At 43.3% G+C, this 26,671-nt stretch overlaps 1 protein-coding gene across 2 annotated transcripts in view; it reads right to left on the reverse strand.

Moving 5' to 3' along the window:
* Nucleotides 1–14,202: 14,202 nt before the first annotated feature.
* Nucleotides 14,203–26,671, reverse strand: part of ANXA6 (annexin A6) — a 69,766-nt gene continuing 57,297 nt past the window's right edge. For both annotated transcript variants that reach the window (XM_075602118.1, XM_075602117.1), the window contains 8 exons: nt 26,355–26,434; nt 26,075–26,128; nt 23,478–23,495; nt 22,788–22,881; nt 22,355–22,450; nt 17,140–17,198; nt 15,868–15,990; nt 14,203–14,651 (listed from right to left, as the gene is read on the reverse strand). In XM_075602118.1, the coding sequence (XP_075458233.1) occupies nt 14,592–14,651; nt 15,868–15,990; nt 17,140–17,198; nt 22,355–22,450; nt 22,788–22,881; nt 23,478–23,495; nt 26,075–26,128; nt 26,355–26,434 (584 nt within the window). In that variant the 3' untranslated portion in view covers nt 14,203–14,591. The remainder of the gene's footprint in view (nt 14,652–15,867; nt 15,991–17,139; nt 17,199–22,354; nt 22,451–22,787; nt 22,882–23,477; nt 23,496–26,074; nt 26,129–26,354; nt 26,435–26,671) is intronic.

Here is a 26,671-nt window from a genome sequence, read left to right on the forward strand (position 1 = left end):
TGGTTCAGGAATGTCCCCGGAAGAAGGTGACGGAGCCACGAAGGTGGGAGCAAGACTTCTTGGAACCCGTTGACGGTAATGAGAACGTTCGTATCTCCGCTCCAGTAGGCGCTGATCCACACGGATAGCCAGAGCGATTAACTCCTCCAGGTTAGTAGGATGATCTCGTGCGGCGAGCTCATCCTTTAGAGTTTCAGCCAGACCTTGCCAGAACGCAGAAGATAGAGCCTCGTTGTTCCAACCCGTCTCAGCAGCAAGAGTGCGGAACTCCACAGCATACACGGCAACCGAACGATCTCCTTGAGTTATGTGGTGTAGAGCAGAAGCTGCCGTTAACTTCCGTGCTGGAGTATCGAAAACTCTTCGGAATTCCTCGACGAAAAGATCGATGTCCTGTGTGAGAGCCCCCTGTTGTTCCCAGATGGGAGAGGCCCATGCCAGTGCCTGGTCGGTGAGAAGGGAGTAGATGTAGCCAACCTTGGAGACAGAAGACACAAAGCGAGAGGGGGAGAGACAAAATTGAACGAGACATTGGTTAATGAAACCCCGGCATCCTTGGGGATCCCCCGTGTAGTGTTTGGGAGGAGGAATACGTGGTTCTGGAGTGAACGGAGGTATCGGGAAAGGATTCGCCGGTGCCACGGGTGGAGATTGGCGCGTGAGGCCTCGAACTTGAAGAGTAAGGGCGTGGACGCTTTGCTGTAAAGCATCCATTCGTTTATCAGATTGGTCCAGATAAGACTCTAATCTTGTAAAAAGAGCAGTATGGGCATTTAAAGTCCGCTCCACCTCAGCGGGGTCCATTTTTGGTGGGCTGAGCATAATGTAAGGATGTGCTCACCACAAACGAGACGGGACCGCGGTGCTGAGGTGGGAAAGGTTAGAACGCCACCCACAGCCACGTGGGCACGTCTTGAGAGTAGATTGGTCTGGGGTTCCGGATCGGGGTAGGAGAGGTACGGTTGGTAGGAAGGCCGTTTGCCAAGTCCGGGGTTGGAGAGAGGGACGTTGTCGTTTACCGTAAGCCAGGATCGGAATGCCAGAGGTGCGGAGAGTCGTGTAGCCGTATGCCGAGTTCAGGTTGCCAGAGGTACAGGAAGACGTAGCGGAAGCCGGTTCGGTTCACGAGGAAGTCTGCAAAGAGAACTAGGGAGGCAGAGAATGGTGAGAACAACTGGTTCTATGCTCAGCCAACGAGTCAGTGATTCTGCCAGGTATATATAGGAGAGAGGGTCCAATAGCAGTGCAGCAAGGTGGGGGTGTGTGGAAGGGCCAGGCTACCGCAGGGATAGGTCCAGAATGAGTCCCATGGGATGAGCCATAAAGCCCAGTAGTCTGAATGCATTTGATTGCAGCAATGTTTTGATGCGCTGTACCTTTAAGGGGTTGGGGCGACGCCGTGTGGCCATGCCTCCGTATAGCGGGGTTTGCGTGCGCGTGACCGGGTGAAGCCGCCAGCCCGAGATTAGAAGTGCAGTCCTGGCGTGCGCGCGCGCGCCCACGTGAAGCAGTGACTGGCGCTCCGGTGAGGGAATGAGAGTGTGCTGCGGGGATCTCCGTCGGAGCTGTAGGTGAGTGAGGAGCACGCCGAGGGCGGCGTGACTCCCAAACCCTCACAGGCGGTAATTTCAAGTGTTAGCAATCATTGTATGAGGGAGCAAAGGACGTGCAGGCATTGGATGCCTTTATATCTTGCTGCCAATTCATGGTGAACCTGGGCTGTTTACATCCACTCTGCAAACCTGGGACTCACCCTACCACCGCAGATGACCACAATAGAGATTTCTCTGCCACGAATGGTTCTGTTTGAAATCCTGTAATTGCACATTCTTATGGGTTGCTGATTTTTTAAATAAATGTACCTTATTTTTTACTCAGTTACGTGCTATGGAGCTTGCGCTTTTGTTTGTTTTTTGTTCATATATACATATATATATATATATATATATATATATATATATATATATATATATACACACACACACACACACACACACACACACACACACACACACACACACACACACACACACACACACACACACGAGATCCTGAACACAAAAAACTCAGTAGGTTGTACCAAGAAAAGTCAGACAAGTACAGTGAAAGTAGGCCTCCGGCGGTGCTATGGGATTAAATAATTTGAACACCAAGATTTAAAAAAAAAAAAGCATCTCACTATAACCACTCGGGTATACAAAAAAATCTATATATTTATTAAAGACAGTGACTAAAACGTAGTACTTAAAAACATCTCTGTCATGGAACGAGAACTACATTTCTGTTTCACCTCCCCCTTTCCTTGCAGTTCTGCCCGTCAGTTTCTCATTCCCAGCTGCATGTGTTTTGCCCTGTGCACACACACAGTGCCCGTGTGATAGACACAGTGTTATTTCCCCTGTCCCAGCAGCTTGCTGTATCAGAAATGCAACATTATTGCTACATGTTGTGGCTCCCTTAGACATTTCAGTGAGTTGCTATAGCAGCCCCAGCCTTTCTCTCAAATGAGCTAGTCTGCTTTCTCCCCCTCTGCTCTGCCCACAGATGGTCTGTCCCCAGGCTATCTTGCTACCCAGCATACATTGGGACTTCCTTTTCCACCTTCCCCACTGGCTGAGTGAGTACCCTGCTGTAACTGCTCTAGTGGCAGGATTACCCTTTTCACCTGTCCTTAACTACAAAGCACCCACAGAGAGACATTATCTAAACCCCAAATCTCTTCACCAGTGCCTGTCTTTTATGCTGCTTTCCCCAAATAAAGTACAGAAAAGATACAGAACTTGTTGTGCTTTGGAAAGAGGGCCGAGTTGAAACTATCTGGGCTAATCATTTTACACATGACCCTGGCCTCCAGAATAATCTCCCTCTTGCACTCAATAATAAAGTACATCACCTAACTCTCAATATGCAACACAATAGGGATAGCAGAGAGACAGAGATGTACAATCCAGATCAACACAGGTAAGTAACTGTTAGATGTGAACACGGAATGAGCAGATTACTATGTAACATTAATTTGATTATTTTGAGTTTATTATTAGGAGGTTTTCTTTGAGCACACTGCATAGAGTACTGTTCTTTCCGTGTCTATGTTTCATTACTCCCTTAGTTCCCCCCCCTCTTTTATCATTCTTTATTATAGGAGACATTGAGTGGAGCAGGGCCCTTTGTTAGTCGTATGGATACAGACATAACCTCATAGGCTAGCACCTATCTATTTTGTATATGGATGTAGATAAATGTTGATGAATTCGCCATTTTGAGTGACGAAACTCACTAGCTTACGACACTGACGTCAACACGCTAAAGGAGTGAGACGAGACGTCAGCTCACTTCTTCTGTAGCAGGTCAGGACACTCGGCTCCCTCTACGCTTTCTAAGCTAGCTTTTGAATTCTCATAAAGGACTTTGGATTTTCTCCACTTCGGTCACGGAGGATTCTTTGCTTGCACTGGCTCTTACCTTACTTGGAGGCCTGGTCCATCTATCGTACGTGGAACGTGCCAGCTGGTGAATATACTGCATACTGTACTTTATATTGCTTTTAATAATGCTATCCTTGTGTGTGCATTTTTATCCCTTTCCTTGTTGGTATTAAACGTATTATACTTTTACGCTATGGAGCGTGCACGTTCTCTTTTTTTAACAGATATACCCTTATTGCCTAGCACGTCTATTTTATATATGGTTAAAGATATATCATTATAGCCTAGCAACTACCTACTGTATATTATCTGTTTTTGAAATGAGAAAGATAGCAGGGAGTTCCTCATTTTCTACAAGCTGATCCTCACTCACATGGAGCTTTGGTACAGAAAATGACCTTCAAAACCAGGTCTGAAGAACCTACCCTCAGTGAACACTAATCATCATCATCATAATAATAAATAAGGCTGAACCCAGCAACTGTGGACATTTTAAGGGCTATATTCAGGACCGCCAACAGGGGGGGAAAGCCACGGCAAATGTCCTGGGCCCAGCTGCTCAAGGAGGCCCGACTGGCCTGGGCAAGAAGTTGTGCCTAACTTCCTGCAATGCCAGTAACTGGGCGGGCACGTCTCTCCCCTCTGTTCCTGGGTGGGCACACCTCTTCTTCCAGCTCATGGGCAGGCCTGTCACTCCTTCCAGCACAGCCTCGTTTCATGTCCTTTATTAATGTTTGGTAGATAAGGGTTACTTTACCCCACTGAGATTGGGGCATACATTTACTATGTTATATTAGCTTTCCGTGCAGCATGTTTTCAAGTTCCTCTTGGATTATTACATTGTATCTATGTAGCAGTTACTATGTATATGTGTATTGTAACACCCAGCAGCCAAATACATTGAGATGTAACTTTTTTTAGAGAGAGATTTTGCTCTCCACAAATGTTTTTAGCCTGTTCAGTTTTCACATTTGTATTAGTTCTTGTGTTAGTGACAGTGAGCTTTGGTGTTCCGCTGGATTGGACCTCTATTTCACATCCACGGTTTCCATACTGGGTGATTTAAATTGCTCACGGTGGTGGAACGGGACATCCGGCGGCTTACCTAACATATATATTCCAGCTCAGTGAGCACTGTTGCACTCTTTGTGATCGCGATAGAGCAGCTCTGCACATCTTGGCTGCCATGCTGTGTTTTGTCCTTCAATAAATTCTGTTTTTACCAGCAAGTTCCTTCTTGGACCCCATTTTTTTTAGCTAAGGAGCAGTGCTTTCCATCCACCTGCTGCACAGGTGATTTTGGACCATACACAGATGCATGCACCATACACAGACGCACACAAACCAGATACAGAATACACAGACGCACACACACACACACACACACAGATACACGCACCATACACAGACGCACACACCAGATACACCATACACAGATGCACACACACCAGATACACGCACCATACACAGACGTACACATATACATGTCATACACAAAACAGTGAGAAAGCTCTGTATACCTACAAAAGCACAATAAACACACACACAAATATACATAAATACAAACATACATACATACATACATACATACATACATACATACATACATACATGGGATGGACATTTCTTGGGCGTGCACACCTAAAAGTTTGTCCCTGGCACCTGCGTTTTGCCAAAGACCCATGTTGTTTTTAGTTTTTGTATTATAAGGGCTTGAATAAAGTATGCACACAATCATACACAATTAATGCAGCGCACGCACACACATTCATCATACACACCTACACACGCACACATCCATAAATTCATCACATACACACATCAAAAAGTATGTGTGCTAGGTAGCACTCCACAGGTATATATGCAAAATGTAATTATATGGTGCACGGGAACAAAGGGTAACCTCTAAACCCAGAACAAGTCAGTAATATATACAGGGGTCCCCAACACACAATGAATGAATAAAGACAAAAATTGTCAGCAAGAAAATCAATACAGTACAGAATGTTAATAGCAGCTACAAAAGTAGCCCTAGCACAGGGTCTGGAGAGTACATCTCACTGAGAAAAATAGTACAGAGGCAGAGGAGGGGAGGAAGGGGAACAAGGGGGATGAAACACTAAAAAACAACAAAAGGAAGGGGAACAACGTACAATACACGTAAAGTTTAAGACGATAAAAATGTAGGGGGGCCACGTTTTTGAGCCAGGTGCCACTCTACACACACATCCATACATTCATCACACACACACACACGTGCATGCATCATAAACACACACATACAATCACACACAATCAATGCATGAATACACACACAGAGGGTAAGTACACTACTGATAAACACTGGAATGCAGGGTGGCCCCAAATCTTACCAGGTTAGGGGGAAATTACCTCCATACACCCTTGGTCAGTCCGCAACTGCCTCTACCCTTCCCAGACCTACTCCTCTCCCCCTCCCCAGGCCCATACCTACCCCCCCAAGGTCTTTACCTACTCCCGCCCCCCCCAGCCCATACCTACCCACCCCCCCTCCCCCTCCAGGCCCATACCTACCCTCCCCCCCAGGCCCATACCTACTCTTCTCCACCCCCCGGCACATACCTACTCTCCCCCTCAGGCCCACACCTACTGTCCGCCCCCAAGCCCATACCTGCTGTCCATCCCTGGAACCATACCTGCTGTCCATCCCTGGGACCATACCTTCTCTCTCCCCCAGGTCCATATCTACTCCCACCAGGCCCATAGCCCTCCTCCTCCCATGACCCACCCCCATAACTCCTTCTGAACCATTTATATAACCATTTATATTCTACCCCCTATAGCTCCTCATCCCCCCATATATTTGTTTCCCTCATAGCTCCGTCACCCCCCCATAGTTCTCTACTCCCCCCCATAAATCCTCTCCCACATACCTTTTCCCCCACCCAGTACCTTCCTCTTATTCTCCCCAACACCTTCTTCTTCTCCCTCCCGCAATACTTTCTTCTCCCTCACATCAGGTCCATACCTCTCTCCCCCTCCCACCCTATTGTCTCCCTAGGGTACTGGAGGGTTAAGGAGAGGGGGCCCTGATTTTTTCATGTTTTCTGAGGCCCAGATTTCTGTTGGCGGCCCTGGTTATAATTGTGGTGGAGCTCAGTGGGACCAACAAGGAAATTCTTGCAGAGATTATGGGGCTTTGGGGGGTATAGAATAAGCCCCTATGTAATTACTGTATTAGGAATAATACTATCTGAGATAGAGTACATTTTCTTTTCTACCAAATTAATTAATTAAAATAGAATTAATTATTGTACATTTTTTTTTTGCTTAAGGTTCCCTTACAAGAAACTTACCAGATATGTGTGAAACCAAGTAGAAATAAAGTCAATAGTCCTGTAAAGTACTGTAGCTGAGTACTACACATTCTTTAAAGCAAATTTAAAAAAACAAATCACTTTGTAAGGGCTGCACGTGTAGGTATGTGGCCGATTGCATTTTTTACATTCCTTTAACATTTATTGTCACTCTGACAGGGGCAGGGTAAAGATAAGGATAATAAGAACACTTTATTACCAAACAATCCCCTATTCCAGGGGTGCGCGAGATTTTTTTGGGGCGGTTTTGGAGCGCGGCGGTTACAGAGGTCCCGCGCTGTTCACCAAAGCATAAGCTTAAATTAAATGCCAGGGAGCGGACGAGGCCTTTTTAACTCATTTACCTTCTCTCCGATGGCTTCGGGCAATGCGTTACCATGGCAACGCGGTGTCAAATGACACCACGAGTCATTTGACGCCAGATACCAGGTAGTGGGGTGGGGCAGGGGGGCATGAGCAATGGTGCTGAGCAGACAGCGGGGGGGGGGGGGCAGGGCCAAAGGTTTGTGCACCCCTGCCCTATTCAAAGGCCTCTGAGAAAAACATTTTGGCATTTCCACAAAAACTAAATCAGCTAAATATTATTATTATTTTTGTTGTTGTTGCAGGATTGAAGCACTGGGTTTCCGGAGCTAAACTGTGTTAATTTCAGTTCTGGTGACCCCCTGCAATCAGAGAAACAGTGTGCCTAACATAATGGCGGCTTTAAATATCACGCGGGCCAATAGGAAGCCGTGACGTCATCCGTTGCAGCTTCCTGTCGGCCTGCGTGAACGGGATATTTAAACTTGGCAGGGATACCGGCAGGCGCTATGGAGGTGAGTATCTATGGAAGCAGGGGGTCTCCGGAACTGAAACTAACCCAGCTCCAGAGACCCCCTGCTTCAATCCTGCATGCCAATAGGAAGCCGTGACATCATCAGATGACACAGAAGCTTTAAACTTTGCCGAGATACCAGCACCTCTCGGGAAGCAGGGGGGGTCCCCTGAGTGTAAAGGGGTTCATCTCCAGAGACCCCCTGCTTCAATCCTGTAATTATAAATTCAAATGCAATGCATCATGTTCGGCTGCTTTAGGAACAGTAACTAGTTTGTTCAATTCTTTTTTTAGTTGGTGGGATTGCTGTTCCCATTTTAGACCCCGTATTACTAAAATCGTTATTACAGACATTGTATTAGGTTCCATTTTTGCCACCAATCCCTCCTCACTTATCCATTTTTATTGTTACCTGTAACGTCAATTATAGTTTAATTATTGTATTGCTTTCTCATCTCTCCCTACCATTATTTCTGTATTTCCCATCACTTATTACCATTCGACATAAAAGATCTTGAATGTTGTGGTAATAACTGTTACTATCAACTAACACATGTTGCTTATAATACATGAGTGGGAGAAGTCAATGTAATGTTAACTCTATTGCCCTGATCCCATAAGAAATCCCTAACAGTTAAAGGGGCAACTCATGTTTTTTTTAAAATTATTATTGTTTTTTAACATAGCTTTGAAGCATGGGGGCTCCGGAGCTGAACCCCTTTACGCTCCGGGAACCCCTTGCTTCTCGAGACTCTTACCTCCAAAGGGGGTGCTGGCATCTCTGCAAAGTTTAAAGCTTCTGTGTCCTGCGGGCGAATAGGAAGTCGAACCTGAAACGCCGCAATGACACGAACCCTGCTAGCCGAGTGGCTACCGGCAGGGACGCCAACAGGTGGGTATAGCCGGGACTGCTGTCCTGGGCCCGGTCAGTCAAGAGGGCCCGTCCCCCCTGTCAGAGACACTAGACTTTATTGCCTGCAGGCAAGAAGGGGCCTCCTCTTTGCCAGGCCCCCATCCAGGGCCCTCCCCTTCCCTAGGCCCCCGCCCTGCATGGACCTCACCTTTGCTGGCTGACACCCATCTGGAAGGGGGGAATCCTCCAGCACTCATTCTGCGGGATTTCACCGGGCCTGCAGGCCCATCCGAGGACCCCAGGCAAGCCCATTGTACTCCCTGAACCAGAATTCCCTCCCCCCCATGCCCAGTACCCTCTTTTACCCTAGGCTCGTACCCCCTTTTACCCCAGGCCCAGTACCCCCCAACCCCAGTACCCTTTTAGCCCAAGCCCAATACCTCATTATACCCCCATCCCTAGTACCCCCTTTCCTCCCCCGCAGGACCTCCTTACACCCTTTTATATCCCCCACCCCCAGGTCCATTAACTCCATATAATCCTCCCAGGTCCATTACCTCCTTACATCTCCCCCCAGGTCTATTGCATCCATATAACCCCCCCCACCCCATGTCCACTACCTCTTTATAATACCTCCCTGCCCCCCAGGTCCATTACCTCCTTTTAATCCCCCACCCCAGGTCCATAACCCCTATATAATAACATCCTGGTACACTACTACCTCTTCATACCCCCCCCCTTTTTTTAAATAATAATCCTACCTTGGTGCATTACCTCTTTATAATGCCCCCCCCCCCCCAATACATTACCTACGTATAATCCCCCCATGACTCCTTATAATCCCCCTCACCCAGGTCCATTACCTCCCTATAACCCTCCCCCAGGTCCATTACCTCATTATGATCCCACCCCCCAGCTGCTCATACCCACCCCCACCAGTGCACGGGGTGAGGGCCTTACTTTATATGTTTGTCCTGGGCCCAACAATTTCTGTTGGCGGCCCTGGCTACCGGCACCAACTACAGAGTAAAAATCGCCAACTTGGATTGCTGCTTTAAAGCTGCACCAAGCCATATCCTACATGTGTTTTTTTTTTTTTAAATAAATCAGTTCTGTACTGAGAAAATACTTTAAAAAAATGAATAAAAATGTTAAAGTATTATAATTTAACAAGCATTTTCTGTTTCTATAGAAACCATTTACAGTCACATCCCATTCCTCTTCTGAAACAGATTCCGGCACAAACCTTTTGGCCCAGCCCTCTCTGTCGCAGTGCACCAATTGCATCTAGTGACTGCCTGGTCACATGATCTTCCCCACAGAACTTTCCATCTTTGGTCCTCTTCTGCTGCACTGACAGCCATTTAGTGAACTCCCGAGCCGAATCTTCGCCAATCGATCACAGGAGAACGGAACGATTGGCAACTTAGCTAATCACTTATCATTGTGTGGATTGTGTTGATTCACATATTAAAGGGGCAAAAAAAAAAAAACGCAGCTTGGACTGCTGCTTTAAGCTACACGCTTGGGTTACTTGGCAAACTTCTAGCAACATTAAGTAATTCCTTGCCATACAAAGGCCATAATGAAACTATGCCCAGCAGAAGTTATGCAAAGTGGTAATGTCCCACTGACTGATCACGTCAGGTTTTCCCTATGGGTTCCTCTCTGTTACTGGAAGGGACCTGCTAAGAAGTCCCACTGACTATAAAATGGTCTTGATGGCTGCATTCACACTTACGCGTACAGTACAACACATTTTCAGAGAAGTATAGGTGCCTGAATTCTGTCGTGTTCAAATATATAAATGTTGAGGGTCAAAAATAAAATTTCGAAACAGTTTGTCAAAGTAATCAGTTTACTTGGAAACATTTGTTCCCTTTTAAAGTAACTCTCTTACTTATTTGTATCTTGTGAAACATGAACACATATCACTTGTCATCTCTAACACTGTATTCAACCGTGTCATCTACTAATATTTATCTCTCTGACTAATGATGGCACCATATTTACTTTGTAAACAAAGAACTACACTCAGCTAACACTTGGCGATACAGCACTTTTTTTTGGCCAAAGGGTGTAAATCCCCTCAAAAGCACGTGTTTACCATGGAAATGGTAAGAGTTTAAAGCTGCAGTTCAGTCTATATCCTGCATGTGTGTTTTTTTTTAAATAAATCAGTTCTGTAGTAAGAAAAAATACTTTTAGCATTTTCTGTTTTAAAAACAACAACTTTGAAAGACCAATTTTCTTGTATTCTATTTTAACAGCCATTTGCTTTGTATTACCTAACAGTACTGCTGAAATGTTTAGTGCTTCTCATGGCATCTTTACTTGATATCTAGATCGTGCACTCCTTGATACACCCACTTAAAGAGGTGTCCAGCACTGCTACAACTTTGACAGTGCTCCCTGTGCTCACCCACAAACTATATTTAACATATGCGAGCTGGCAATGATTCCCTCAGTTACAAAGGGTTAGAACTGTAGCTGAGACAGGGTGCACGTATACCTGTATAAGACCACATCTCTATATGGTGATTTGACCTCATAGAATCATGATACATACACCAGCTGGATCTTCCATCTGATATACAGGGTGACTCTACAATTACAATAGGAAAAAACCTGTCCCGTTTTTCAATGCCAAATCAATAGGAAAAAACCTGTCCCGTTTTTCAATGCCAATTCTTCTGTTTAGTTTTGGATTTTAGCCTTTTCATATCAGCACATTACATCAGTGCAGGCAGCTACCATACAACCTAGACTTGCTACACATACTATTAAGATTTGGCTGAGTATCAGTAAACATTTGTATGCATTGATCTTTCACACACTGCCTCAAACACTTCCTATTTTGAGCCATTTGGCATGAGATCACTATCCCACACTGGCACCGACTAGGGATACCCAGTAGTAGTATAGACTTATCCAGTCTATTTTTATCTAAGTGAATTACACCACACAACATTGTAAAATATTTAATAAACTTTTTTTATTTTATCTTGTGCTTTGTACATTTCATTCACCCCTGACCATAGTATATTATAAGGGTCTGCTGTGCGCCAATATAAGGGACCTTTTGTACCTGTCTCAGGTACACTCCCCCATCTCCATCACAACACTCCCTTGGCAGCACGCTACTCCATCTAGGGGTTTGAGCGAGGTCTCTTTCCATAGTACTTAAACAAAGAACTACACTCAGCTAACACTTGGCGATACAGCACTTTTTTTTGGCCAAAGGGTGTAAATCCCCTCAAAAGCACGTGTTTACCATGGAAATGGTAAGAGTTTAAAGCTGCAGTTCAGTCTATATCCTGCATGTGTGTTTTTTTTTTAAATAAATCAGTTCTGTAGTAAGAAAAAATACTTTTAGCATTTTCTGTTTTAAAAACAACAACTTTGAAAGACCAATTTTCTTGTATTCTATTTTAACAGCCATTTGCTAAGGCACTGCCCCTTCATGTCCTGTCACAAGCCCTGGCACACCCCTTTGTCAGCCCTGCCCTCCCTCTAGCACATGTCAGTGCAGGAGTGCTCATGAATATTCATGAGCTTCCACCGAGAGACAGAAGCAGAAGAAAAACAGTTCCCTTCACTAATTATGTCACCAAATTTCGCCTATCAATACATGGAGAACGAATTGACCTGCAGCTATACAGTTCTTTAGGTAATTAGAGATTGCCCACATGAAACTATTGAAGTAAAAAAAGAAATAAAAAAAAAAAAAAGACAACTGCAGCTTTAAGAACATCTTTAAAAATGAGCATACTTGTCAATCATCCCAGTTTAACCTATTAAACATTCCACTGTCATTAGTTCACATTTGTCCCTGGCAGGACTGTCTTTAAGTTTGCTTCCTCTATGACGGTTTCCCAAACCATTTCTTTCTCACCGACATGTCCGTTTTCAAGCTCCCAAGTACGTGAAATTTGTGCCTTCGGGCCTAAGAAATCAAAATGTAATTGATAAGTGACTTTGTTGGTAACCCTATATGTCTATATGAGAGGGGTGATGCCATAACATGAGTGAGACTCACTCCACATCAGACAGAAAGTCAGTCAACAGTTCTGACATTCTTGTACATTGACATCTGACTGAACAAGTTACACTGGTCTTTTCACATATGGAGAGACGAGGATCCAGATTCCGTAAGCAGTAAGTGATGTTGCTGATTGTGTATCTTACATTTCACGTTGATCTATTATACACAGAGGTTTATGACATATACACACACACACATATATATATATATATATATATATATATATATATATATATATATATATATATATAAATTAAACATGGTAGGTTTATTAATGCAGAAAATGGAAACAGCATGGATTAAAAGTGAAGACGTTGATCCATTACAATATTGTGCCATTTAACTCCTCCTGGAAATTCTTCGATCACTACTCCCTAAAGTGCTCTCTATTGTGAGTGACATCTTTATACATGGATATTAAGAGAGGAGACTTGAAATGGATTCATAAGGGTTTATTCTATATCTGCCAAAACGGCCAATTGGGCCATTTACAGACACAAATCCCCATTGAAGACAATGTGGAATTTCGGCCGCTTTGACAGATATAGAATAAGCCCAAAGAATTTTCAGGAGGAGTTAAATGGTACAATATTGTAGTGGAATGGATCAAAGTCTTCACTTCTAATCCATACGGTTTTCATTTTTTGCATTAATACATTTCCCGAGTCAATGATGTCATAAACCTCTGTGTCTAATAAATCAACGTCAAATGTAAGATACACAAATCGTAACTTCACACCAAGACACCACATCTCAAGACACAATAATATGCAGCTGTATACAAAGAGAGGGTTATCCATTGAACTGTAATAGTATCAGTCAGAATACTACTGCACGGAAACCCACAAGGGCTGGCAACGTTTTGGCTGTCGGGCAAGCATGACTCACCAGCCCAGGTATTACGTACCCTACGTAGCTTCACAAACATAACAGAACTTCCACATTGTTTTTGTGTTCAAACCTGGCATTTTTAAACATATCACCACATACACACAAGATACATGCAATATGCTCCCACATACATGCACTATATACATCCACATCTGATACATGTACTATACATCTACATACTGTACAATACACACACACATACCGTACAAACTGCAGTTACATGCACCACAGGCATACACACATCAGATGCATACAACCTCAAACATACTCACATTAGAGTCATGACCCATACACACACACACCGATGTGTGCACAATACATATACTATACACACATACACATTAAATACAATACACACACCATATACAGTACAATACAAATACATCAAACCATCAGATACCGTATACACATCAGATACACGCGACTTACATATACACCAGATACATGCAACATTCACACAGATCAATACATCCACTATACATAAACACTTACTGACCTGGGGCTGGAGCAGAGAGGAGAACAAAAGCCAGCCAATGGGAGCTCAGAAACTCCTTCACATGGCTGGAATCGGATGCAGCAGCCCTGCTGGCCATGTACTGTAAGTGCAGATCTCCTCCTCCCCTGGCAGCATCTACCGGCCCAGCATTTGGAAATCTGAGGAGCCCCCCCCCCTGAAAACTTCTATTGACTTCAATGACCATTTCCATGCAATAGACATATTGACAGTTGAATGAATAGCCAGTAGAGTCAGTGGTGTATTTTTCATGCTTCCATACTTCATTGCACCCCATAAGAAATTAAACAATGGGCAGTGAGCATGTCCATCCAGATACTTTTTATTTATTCTTGGTTAGATCCTTCCATGCAGGAAGGGTCAGCAATACATTTGTTGGTTTAAAAAAAAAAATCAGGGTAATACTATCTTTATGTACCATGTACACAACGGTATCTGCCTTACAGAGGCAGTGTGAATCCCTTCCTACCACTAAAATCCCCAAATCTGATTACCTACCCTTCCCAACCTATCCCTTCCCTCCCAACCTCCCTCCCACTTCCCATGCTAAGTGTTTCTTTGGTGCGCTTTCTTTAGCTTCGTGAGATTTGCTTTCCACAGGTGCTCAGCAGGTCCAGGATACTAGCTACTGTAAAGACATTGGGTGTGTGGACTCTTGAGGGCCACGAGTTGGTGACAGGTCTCCTTGGTTTAGTCATCTCCACCGCAGAGGATCAGCAGCGCTTTTCTATAATCCCCTGATGTTTCGCTCTGCAGGACGGAATAATGAGTACTAAATATTGCGTTGGAGAATTACATACGGATACAGAAACTCTGCCCTGAATTTGTTTATATACCCCTGTATCTAGTTACGTTATTACTGGATTAAATGCACATAGACCATTAGCTCTCTCGATGAATCTTATCTAGTAATGTAGCACACCTAACTTTCCCAATACTGGTTTTCCAAACGCACAGTGGTTTGTAATTATACCTCAATCATATTCTCCTTGCTATACCATTAGTGACTCCATCCCCTACATACATATGCAGCTTTGCCAATGCATTCTGTCATACAGCGCTCCCTACTGTTATTAATCCTTCCCAAGCCAGTTCAACCCTGCGTTCTGAGTGACAACCTTTCTTATATCCGAGTACTAATTCCCTAAAAACACACACCGTTTTGTCCCTGGGTCGAAACAGCTGTATGTGAGTGGGTTTACTGGCTATGCAATTCTTTAACCAAGGCTGTGCTAAAAATCTGTGTAGTTTATCTCTGAGTCTTATGAAGAATTCCCAATACCTCTGACATCTACACCATGGAGGTATCAGAATTACTTCTTTGAAAACGCTTGAAAATGACCCCCAACTTGTGAGTGAATATATCACCAGTAAAACAGTCATTTTCATTGGGTTTTAAATGTGTTACACGATTTGTCTGTCTTAACGAAGAATTTTCTATTCATTATATAACAACCCCCCCTTTCCCCTGCTGTTATTGAGACAGGTAACTACTGTAGGAAGGGATTGATATGAACAGGTTAAGGTGTATTTTGTCTATTTGGTATTGTAACTCTGCTTGTAACTCATAACAGTCAGTGGGTACATTGATGTTTAACATCTTCTACACGAGAGCAGTTAGCAATAATAATATTGCTTCCCCCTTTATACAGTGCTAACAGTGTACGCAGATCTGTACAGAACATAGTATTTTGCAAGCACAACAAGTCCTTGCTTCACAATGTAATTTTGGGGCCTGGGGCAAAGGGAGGGTGAGGGACTTCCCAAGGTCATGAGGAGCTGGCATTGGGAGCCAAACTAGGTTAATTTGCTTCAAAGGCAGCGACATTACCATGAGCTACTTCTGCAAGGGATGATAGGATAAAACTAGCCGGGATTAGTTTGTCATGAATAAGATGCCAGCCACACGTAGTCATACGCACTTCTCACAGCCATCCACTTCCCCTCAGCCCACTAAATCTCTCACCTCAATACAGTGGTGCAGTGACTTCTCATACATGGCCTTAAACTCCTGGCGAATATTCAGTAGGTCAATTTCACTCCTGGATATCAAAATTCTGGTGAGTGTCCGCTCATCTGTCCCGGCCCCCTGACAAGGATACAGGATTAGAGTTCTGCTTTTCCCCATTGACACTGGGAGTCAATACATGAAGTAAGGACGTACTCTTGTTACATCACAACCACATACAGTAAGAGGTTATGTATAAACCCTTCATATCACATAGTGAAAGAACCATATAAAATGCCAGGTGGGTTAGATAGTTGGTTCAGAGAAAACACCCACAATTGCGACAAAACAGTGTTGCAGTTACATGCAAAACTGTGTTCTCTTCTTATACTGTGTCCTGGTTTAAGTAAATTAGGTGGTTTCAGTTTGGCTGAGACAGGATCAGAATTAGGAAAACTAAAAATGTCAATTTAGGACCAACGAAGCCAAAACTGATATAGTTGCATAGTAGATGAGGTTGAAGAAAGACATATGTCCATCGACTACAACCTATGTTAAATTTAGATAACAGATACTTTTTCTAAATTTGTATTTCCAGCTTATTGATCCAGAGGAAGGCAATCCCCGTGAAACACTATCCCAAGTCCTATTAGGGGGAAAATTCCTGCCCCCAATAACTCCCTGGATTAACATCCTTCCCAGGTTTACTTATTTTGCATATCCTTGTATAGCTTTCCTTCTGGTAAAAACCCTTTCCTTTGTTGCTGGTGAAATCTCCCTCCAACCTTAAGGGGGGATACTCTGTGTAATTTGTATTGTCCTTGGAATTAATACTTTTTTTTTTAAACTTCCCTGTAATGACCCTGAATATATTTGTATATAGTTATCATATCCTCTCTTAGATGCCTCGTTTCTAATGTAAACACATTTAAATTAGTTAGCTTTTCCTCTTAAGTCAGATTTTCCATCCTTTATTAATTTGGTGGCTCTTCTCTGTACTTTTTCTAGTTTCATAATGTCTTTTGTATGGAGTAGTGCTCTAAACTTTACTCCATATTCAAGGTGTGGTCTTGCTATTAATTTATACAGTGGCAAAATGATGCTTTCTTCCCATCCATCCATAACCTGTTTTATGCCAGACAAGATCTTATTTGCCTTTGCAGCTACTGCCTGACATTGAGCACTATTGCTAAGCCTCCTTAAAATCTGGAGCGATCCTGCTAGATTCATTCTGATTTAAGCATTCACAAAGCCTTCATCTCGTACCCCAAATATATGTCTGTGTTTTACCTTCATAGCTTTGTGGAGCCGCTCTGCGAAGAAGGCCGACTTATTCTTCACACTGCGCACTGCCAGGAGGAACAAGGAAAAAGAATGACTGAGTAGCAAGCACAGCAAGCAATCTATTCAGTCCTGTAAGTTTCAATCTCCCTGGGTCACTATCTCACCTTAGCTTTGCTATTGCTTCTGCTTGAATGCAACCAATTCACAGAGATGTCGAGCAAGGTTTTTTCCCCCTCCATGTGCCACGTTTTGATACAAGTTTATGCGCTTCCCACTACTTGACTTGAATTTGTGGTGTCAACCCCATCAATGAAATATAGTGAGATCGAACTAACATGGTGATAAAAATGCATCAATGTATAGATGTAGCCAACATTATTTCACCTGTTGTCTTCCTCTTGTGTGAAATAGCATGGTATCACCTTCTCCCACACAGCGGTTCAAAACAATGGCAGCTGGTGTGTTGTGTACGTTTTGCTGCAATGCGCCAGCGGGTGCAATAATGTTGGCTACATCTGTCATTTATTGAAATGGAAGTTGATTCATCATTAAGAGTGCATTAACTTGCTTACTGAATACCGGTCACTGTTCCTATCATCAAATTAGTGCACTTGACTGGAAGTTGTTACACATTAGCTGTTCTTGAAGCTGATGTCACTGCTCCTATTTAATAACTCCATTGCTGTTCCTGACTCGTCCAGTTTTCTTTCTTTTTTTATCAGATTAAAGAACGCTTATATATTTTCATACTCTTTCACGTAGAAATATGATGATACCAGACTTCAGAATTAGCAGCTACACATGAGTAAAATACAACCGAAATAAACAAGGTAAGGCAGACAAGAGAAAATAAAGAAATCATCCAAAGATTACGTGTCGTGGTGTGTTTACACTCGAGCGCAGATTCACATCGGTGTGTTAAGTCACTTAACATGGCTTTAACCTAATTTGCTGTCACGTTAACACTAACAGTGCATTTTCAAAGGCGATGACATAACATGAAGCCCTAAAGAGCTTGGCATTAACTATAATGGGCATCGGTGATTATGATATGCAAATGAAGCGCAATCAGTGCATTGCCGAAATCGGACATCGGTCATTTTGCCGCGACCAAGAGATCCCGTGCGTTTGGCCGCAGGGGCACACTACGCTGCAGCCGATCCACCACTGCAACCTCACGTGTTCTTCCCCAAGGCATTTAAATTAAATGCCGGGGGATCGCGTGAGGCCTCTGCAATCTCAACTTACCTTGACTCTGCCGGCTTCATGTCTCGTCTCCATGGCAACGCAGCGTTAAATGACACAAGGGGTCATGTGATGTGACGTCACACGCCAAATGACATCACATGACCCCGTGGCGACATTTGACGCTGCATCAAGGTAAGGGGGCGAGAGGGGTGTGAGCACCAAAGGAGTCAAGGCAGGGGGCTGCAGCAGAAAAAGTTTGCGCTCCCCTGTCCTACACCGTAGCATTGCATAGCTACGAAAGTCTGTTAAAGTTAGGGCAGGGACTTATCTTATACCTTGACTTAGCGTTACTCCTATCCAGATGTTAATATAGAGCTTTTGCAGTGTCTGCACGGGTTAGGCATACAGCCATTGAACTAGCATAATGTTATTTCCCTGCACTGCAGTATGTTCCTTTCCCCCTCTCTACTGCAGGGTCTCGAAAGCAGCAACATCAAGACTGTAAGAACGTCATGTTACTGGAAGATAACGCGGCGTCACGGTACTACAACGTGATATTAAGCCTATGCAAATGAGAGTATGGCTGTTGTTTTACGAAAAATGAGCTTTGTGGATACTATGTTAACTCAGGGAACAAAATGTCCATTCTTATTTGAGTCCAATTCCAAAGTATAGGGAAACAGCCTCAGGCGAGGAGAATCCTGCTTGTGCAACCAACACAACACAGACACACAATTTCTTCATAGTGCAGGTCTCCTCTAAGACAGAGATACTAAAGTAGAGCTCTACTCACAAGTTCATAATGAAGTCCTCCCTTTAATGCAACAACCAAGAACAGTGGATAGACAACGTCTCAGGTCCCTGAAGAAAGGTCCATATGGGACCTGAAACATTGTCTATCCACTGTTCTTGGCTTTCACATTAAATGGAGAACTTCATTATGAACTTGTGAGTAGAGCTGTACTTTGTATCTCTGTCCTACAGGAGACCTGCTCTTTGAAGAAATGGTTCATTCTTGTTTTCGCCCACATCATGGTATGAGCCCTGATTTAACAGAGCTTTGTCGATCCAGCGGGTTGGTTTTATTATATCAGAGTAATACTGTGGCTCTGGTTATGTTCAATATGACTGATCCACTCTGTCCAGATCTTATTTAATCTTATTACATTTTTCCATTTCATCGTGAATCATGTCTTTCTCCTTGACCATTAAATCCCATATCCGTTTGTGTACAGCATTAAGTGGAAGGGCTTGCATTTCTTTCCAATGTAATGCTATAGTGCGTCTTGCTGCGACTAAGATATACGTTATTAGTTTAACTTGGAGGTTGGTTTATCTTCTGAATCGTTTTTTCTAATAGCATATTGGACTCCAAGGATTTATTAGAAACTACCTATTACTGCTGTAATTAGCACCTACATTTTCTGCCCAAATCTTTCTATTAAAGCTGCAGACCAAGCAATATCCTATGTGTGTTTTTTTTTATAAATTAGTTCTGTGCTGAGAAAATACTTGTAGCATTTTTTTTTTATATTAAAACAACTCTGAATGACATTTTTTATGTACTATAATGTAACAAGCCTTTTTTGTTTCTATAGCAACTATTTACAAAGTCACAGATACAGAGTCAATACTCCTCTGCAGCCATTTAGTGAACCCCTGAGCCGAATCTTCGCCTATCGATCACAGGAGAACGGATCGATCGGCAACTTAGCTAATTACTTAGAATTGTGTGGATTGTATTGATGCACATATTAAAGGGGGGCGGGTGGAGGGTTGAAACCCGGCAGCTTGGACTCCTGCTTTAAACTTCCTTTTTTCCCACAGCTATTCACATTGGTCAGATGCATTAGGATATATTCTATTCACTCTACCCCGAGTATACAGTAATACCAGTAATACCATCTCATTAGACCTTTCTGAGTTATCACAGTATTGACTTTACCTTGAGCTTTAACTGCTGCTTGATAATAGCTTTTAACATTTGGGACCCCTAACTTCCACGTTATACTCTGTATAAATGATGAAAGTGAACACTATGAAATTTCCCTCCCAAAGAATACTATAGAATACTAGAATAATAATAACTTTGGATAGAGAATACTTCAATTTTTAAATATATCTGATTTAGCTGCTAATAACACATCTGGAAAAGGTATTTGTCTTGTGACATCAATACCTAAATATTAGATTGTTCTATGACTTCGGACTAAAGGAAAGTTTGTGTCTAATAATTTCACGGTATAAGTAGGTAAAGAGGTGCTAAATGACTCCAATTGAGAAGAATTGACGTTAAAATTAGATGTGTACCGCCGTTAATGTGATGTTCCCCTTGCAATGTGAAGATGTGAACGTCTCAAAAAATACAATAAAAAAAGATTGAAACTAAAAAAAAATTAGATACTTGGCCAACATATTTTCATTAAAATGAGCACCGGTTTCATATAAAAAGTACGTCATCTGTGTACGTACATAGCTATTTTACGTTCTTTGCTCCTAACCCTGATGTATTTTGATTCTTCCTTATATGAATGAATTGTTCCCCAACCAGAGAGGAAAGGGGTCAGCCCTATGGTTTAAGGTTCTGAAAGGTTCACAAGGTTCCGAATCCAGAATGTTCTGATTCCAGACTCGAACTTTAGCTGTAAGAATCTTATTTAAACCCATTCTGGATTCACGTTCATTACTCCATGACTCCCTGCCCCATCCGCAGTTGCTGCGCCTCGTATGTACAAGATCCAGCACATCAGATATTGAACAATATTCAATCAAATATTTTTTCTTTATTCAATGTAACATTTCGGTGTTCTCCTGGATGTGGTTCCCACGCCAGCCCCTACCTGTCTCGTATAGGCCCTATCCACTCTATTAAAACATTTTCTGCATCAGTTGTCAATAACATTAATAATAACAATAGTTTAATTTCATATAGCACTTTTTTCCCAAATGGGACTCAAAGCGCTTCACAATTACTGTAGTGTAGTGTGGCGACACCTGGAACTGAACTAGGTTTCTCCTGATTCAAACTCAGTCATTGATTACAGAGTCAGTGTCTTTACTCACTGCCACTTTTCCTCCCTTTAATGTCAGCTGATCTTTATGTGCTTTATTAATTAGATAAAGTACTTTTTTTTGTATTGTCACCCATTCGTCTTCTAGGTGTAGAAGCTATTTGGTCAACAGCTAAAAGCATTTCACCTTCTCCCCTGTAAAGTTCTCCTTCTAACCTTCAAAGCAGTCTTCTCTTCCAACATACTAGCTTTCATTTCTTACTATGCCAATGCTCTACTCCTGCTCTCTGCTCATAACGTCTAATTCCCACTCAGTATACACCAAGCACCTTCTCTCCCCAACTTTAAGTAAACCTAACAACACACCTTCTGAATGAAGCATGTCAATAGCCTGCCCTTGTGGGTATTGTTCCACACCCACAGTCACACTTACCAACTCTCATGGTCAAGCACTACCATCTACAGCACTAGTAGCAGGAATTGATTTTGTTATTTTTTTGTACTTACTCCTTCACTTGCTATCTATAACATAATGTCCCTTAACACAGGGGTGCACAAACTCTTCTCCCCGCGCCCCTCCCTGCCTGCTCTCTCCCCCTGCGTCAAATGACACGCTGTGGTCATGTGACATCACGTTGCCATGGCAATGCGATGTCACATGACCCCGCGGTGGCATTTGACGCTGGGTTGTCATGGCGAGGCGTCACATAAAATCTCACGACCCCCAGTTTGCGCACCCCTGCCTTAACATACTGTACCACTGAGACTGTAAACTCTATGGGGCAAAACATTTCCTAAACTATTATCTGATTTTATGTTTGTTGTATGTATTGTATTATAATTCCCTGTACTGTGTTATCTGTTTTATAAAGCACTACATAATTTGTTGGCTCTAAAAATATCTACATACAAACTTCCACATGGGTAATTATTATATTAATACAGTATATCATGTGTCTAGTGCTATACTTATATGCAGTGGCATCATTTTTATGTATGGTAGTGTCAATTTAAATACTCACCAATAGCCACAAATGCATCTTTGACATCTCCCGACATCTCCTTCTTAATGGTATGCTCTACATCATGGTTTGTCTGCTTAATAAACTCCTGGAACACTGGCAGGTGACGGCAGAGGAGAGGAGCAGGTGTCAGAGCAACTGTTTGTCGAAGAGGAAAGTCTAGAAGGTTTTTTTAACTGGGAAAAATACTAGTGGGCAGACATTGTAAAGCGGGACAAGAGGTGAGGTGAGCGTGGAAAATAGCTGGGAGGAACACAGATTTAGGAGTTCATGGGCGTTATCAGGACAGGGGCCCATGAAGTAGCTGACTGTGTTAGTGAGCTGGGGGATGGAGGGAATGTATGAGGAGCTACTGTATGAAACTGGGGTGTTTACAGAGCATTGACATGGAGAGCAAGACACACTGAGTGAGATGGGCATCCTAGCACCTCACCTCTTCTTAGGTGCGGGTAGCTTCGTGTGCACAGAATGGTCATGAAACGCGTCTCTAGGGAGCTGGCCTCGCCAGATCCAGAATCAGAGACCTCCTACAACAATCAAGTCATAGAGACAACGAGAGAGGTGAGAGTCAACACACAGATCCCAAAGGTGACAGAGATAGAGGGAAATAAACAGAGGGTAGGGGGGGGGAGGAATAACACGTAGAAGACAACCAAGTGAAAAGAAAATGTTAGCAGCTTAAAGTAGGGGTGCGCAATCTTTCCCCGCACCCCCCTCCATACCTTGGCTCGGCGTTCAGACGCCACGTTGCCACGCAGTGGCACATGACCCCGTGGCGCCATTTGGCAGCGCATTGTTTCCAGTAGCCGTCTGAAGGTAAATGAAGTTTACAGAGGCCTTCGCCGCTCCGCTGGCATGTAATTTAAATGCCTTTGGGAAGCGCGCAGGGCCTCTGGAAACCCCGCGCCCCCCACAGAGAATCTAGCGCCCCCCCCTGGCTTAAAGTATCTGCAGTACAGTAACTGTAGCATTCATAGTAAGCATATTCCTTTTACTGGGCTTCCCAAGCACAGCATAGCACAGAGAGTGAGTTTGTTAATAAACCCATTAAATGTAATACTGACCCACAGAGGAATAGATCATAAAACCCGCAAAAAGTGTAATCATATGCATTATTACTCACCAGGACTGAAGCAATAATCTATAGGCAGAAAGGGAGAGAAAGGGAGGTATAATTAACACAAGCCCAATTGCATTTTGGTATGTCAGCTGTAAACAGAGAGAGCCCAGGAATGAGAAACGACAACAGAGATACAATAATCAAATAAAAGTATTATTCACAGCTGTGGCTGCTGCCCAACTGTATGTCAGAGAAGACTTCAATGCATTCTATATCAAATTCGCCATCCATCCCACCTTCCACTCTACTACTGCCTTCTGTATGTTCCATGCAGTACCTCCGAGTGATCAGGGAGGATGGACAAGCGAGATCAGGAGAGTCGGGTGACCCGATGTCTTACGATTATAAAACAAAAAACAACTTGATACCGATTTTATATTCAATCACAAAATGATTTTCCTAAGAACAAAAATACACTACAGGTAATGTGATTTTAAAAGCAGCAGCAGGAGGGGACTTTCCTTGATAGTTTGGGAAGACACCGGGGGAATTTGGCGAATTAGTCAAAATCCTAACCGCGGATTTTTTTTTTTTTTAACCGAAATTCGATCTGTGATCAGATATCCGCAGGGGGACTGGGCACTAAAACATTTGGGCGGATGCTCCTGAGTCCGCCATCAGTTTCCCTCTGTGTGGAGTTTGTTAAATGTCAGCGAAAAATTTGTCCGTCTCTAATCTTGACTTCAGGGTGCATTTCCATGCAATAGTGCCCCCATCGGCACTGTTTCAGTTTAATTTAAAAAAAAAAACTCTCATAGGTGAGTTGGCAAGAATTCAGTTTTAAGGAACAAAATATGTGTCGTTATAGCTCTTTGCCATTTGTGCATCTGAGAATGATGCAGAATTCATGTGGAGAAAACCATGTTAGTGGAGCCATTGCTCCATCTGCTGGTGCATATGTGAACCGCACTCAGGATTATTTACTAAAGTTTGCACAGCGGGCAAAGCCAGTATAAAAAAGAGCACCATATTTATCAAAGAGAAGGCAATCTGGTGCCATTCTTTTGCAGATGGAAGAGATTATTAAAAAAAAAAAAAGGGGGTAAGGCCCCACCCAATGTAACTGAAATAAAAAAAAGCAAGGCACTCTAAATGTCATTTTATTTAAAGTGCATTAAAAAGGCAATCTAAGCGCCACTTAAAAAAAATTAAAAATAATAAGTTTTGTTTTAATACATTGTAGCTTTTGATGACCTTTATTGAAAACAAATTACCTAAACTACTGATCGATCCCTTCTCCTGTGATCTGCAAAGATCCTGCTTCCCAGGGTTCACTAAATGGCCGCCTTTCACTTTCAATCAAGCTACTGTACAATGTATTCTTATCTCACTAAGGTAACATTATCTATTGTTACAGTTTGCAGCTCAAACTGCTGGGAATATTGGCAACAAATGATCACAAACAGGAAAGTGTTACAAATACCTTGCACTGCTGGGGAGGTGGGCTAAAGCCTGCTATAGAAATCAAAGGATGCTCAGTATATTAAAACTCATTAAAAATTGCATTAAAGGAGCAATCCATGCAATATCCTACATGTGTATTTAAAAAAATAAATTAGTTCTGTAGTAATACTAATAGATATTTCTGTAGATAATACTGACAATATATATATATATATATATATATATATATATATATATATATATATATTTTTTTTTTTTTACTTAAACACTTAATGCCATTTTTAAGGAGTTTTACTATACTGTACTGAGCATCCCCTTTATTTCAATAGCAGTTTTTTTCTTCACTTCCCAGCTGTGCGAGACATTTGCACCACTTCCCTGTTTATATATGCCTTTTTTCCCTTCATTATATATACCTTCTCTTTCTTCCTTTATAACTTTTATTTCCTTTTCTGCCTTATAACATTGCTTTCGTCCGCTGTGAATAATAAACAAAGTTGTGCCTGTTAATTGCTTTGTTATCCACTCACACCGCTACTGTACTTGCTCTTAGGCTAAGGCCCCGCTCCCTCCGTCAGCGCTCCCGCACTGCAGACAGGCGGGGCGCTGACATACACAGACCGCGATATGTGGTCTGTAGGGAGCGGGAGGTGGGAGGGAGTGGGATGCTTGAGCGGGAGGGGGGGCGTGGCTTGAGCGGAGGGACCCGCTACTCTCCCCCCCCTCCCTCCACGGGCTCGGCCTGTCATACACATATGCAGGCACTCTCTCACACGCAGGCACTCTCTCACACACACACACACACACACACACACACACACACACACACACACACACACACACATACACACACACACACACACACACACACACGCAGGCACTACTACACATACATACACACACACACACACACACACACACACACACAGAGGCAGGCACTCCACACTCCTCCCCGCTCCCCGAAGCCTCTCCTCCTCCCGAAGCCTCCCCTCCTCATTGGCTCACAGCCACACCACGTGACGCGTCGAAGCTAGGGATCACAATTCTCTTGTATCCCATAGCGGCTGACGCGTCACAGCGTGTAGTGAGCTGTGCAGCCAGGGGGGACCGGGACCGGCTCCCGAAGATTCCCCTGCTGGTGGGGAAAGCCCGTGCAGCCGCCCGCGCCGCCGTGCGCAGCGGGTCCCAGGCCTTACCTTGGCATCCTCTTGCGCTTTATCCAGATCCTCATCACCATCATCCCGGTTACCCTGTAGGGAAAGATAATAGCCACAATGTGTGTATCGTTCCTGCATGTAATGTGGGTGCAGAGCTCTGTGTGTTCTTCTGTTTGCATGAATAGTTTTGTATTGGTGTTTGTGTATGTTGATGTAGTTTAGTGTTTATGAGAGAATGTATCTATGTAGATGTGTGTGTATATATCTGTTTAGTTATGCACAGGTAATGTTTTATCATTGCTCCATGGTGATAACTAACCAGTGCCAGAGATACGAGGATCCTTTTGAAATGTCCAGATGTGTCGGAGCTTATAGCGTCTTCCAGGGACTTGTGAAAGGCTGGTGTGTGGGAAGGAAGAGATTGCGAATGTTACCAACCAGAGCGGCTTCTCTTCTACTGAGAAAGTCCTAAACAAGACCCTAACATCTACAACCGGCTATGAACCCTTTTACTGCCAGAAAGAATAAAGCAAGACTATATGACATTTCCCCTTTACAGCCCTCTGTGAGTAGGTTTAATGGCCGTGCACTTCTTTAACCCAGACTGTGCTGAAAAAGCTGTGCAATATGGCAGGG

This window comes from Ascaphus truei, chromosome 5, assembly GCF_040206685.1.
Source record: "Ascaphus truei isolate aAscTru1 chromosome 5, aAscTru1.hap1, whole genome shotgun sequence".
Lineage (NCBI taxonomy): Eukaryota > Metazoa > Chordata > Amphibia > Anura > Ascaphidae > Ascaphus > Ascaphus truei.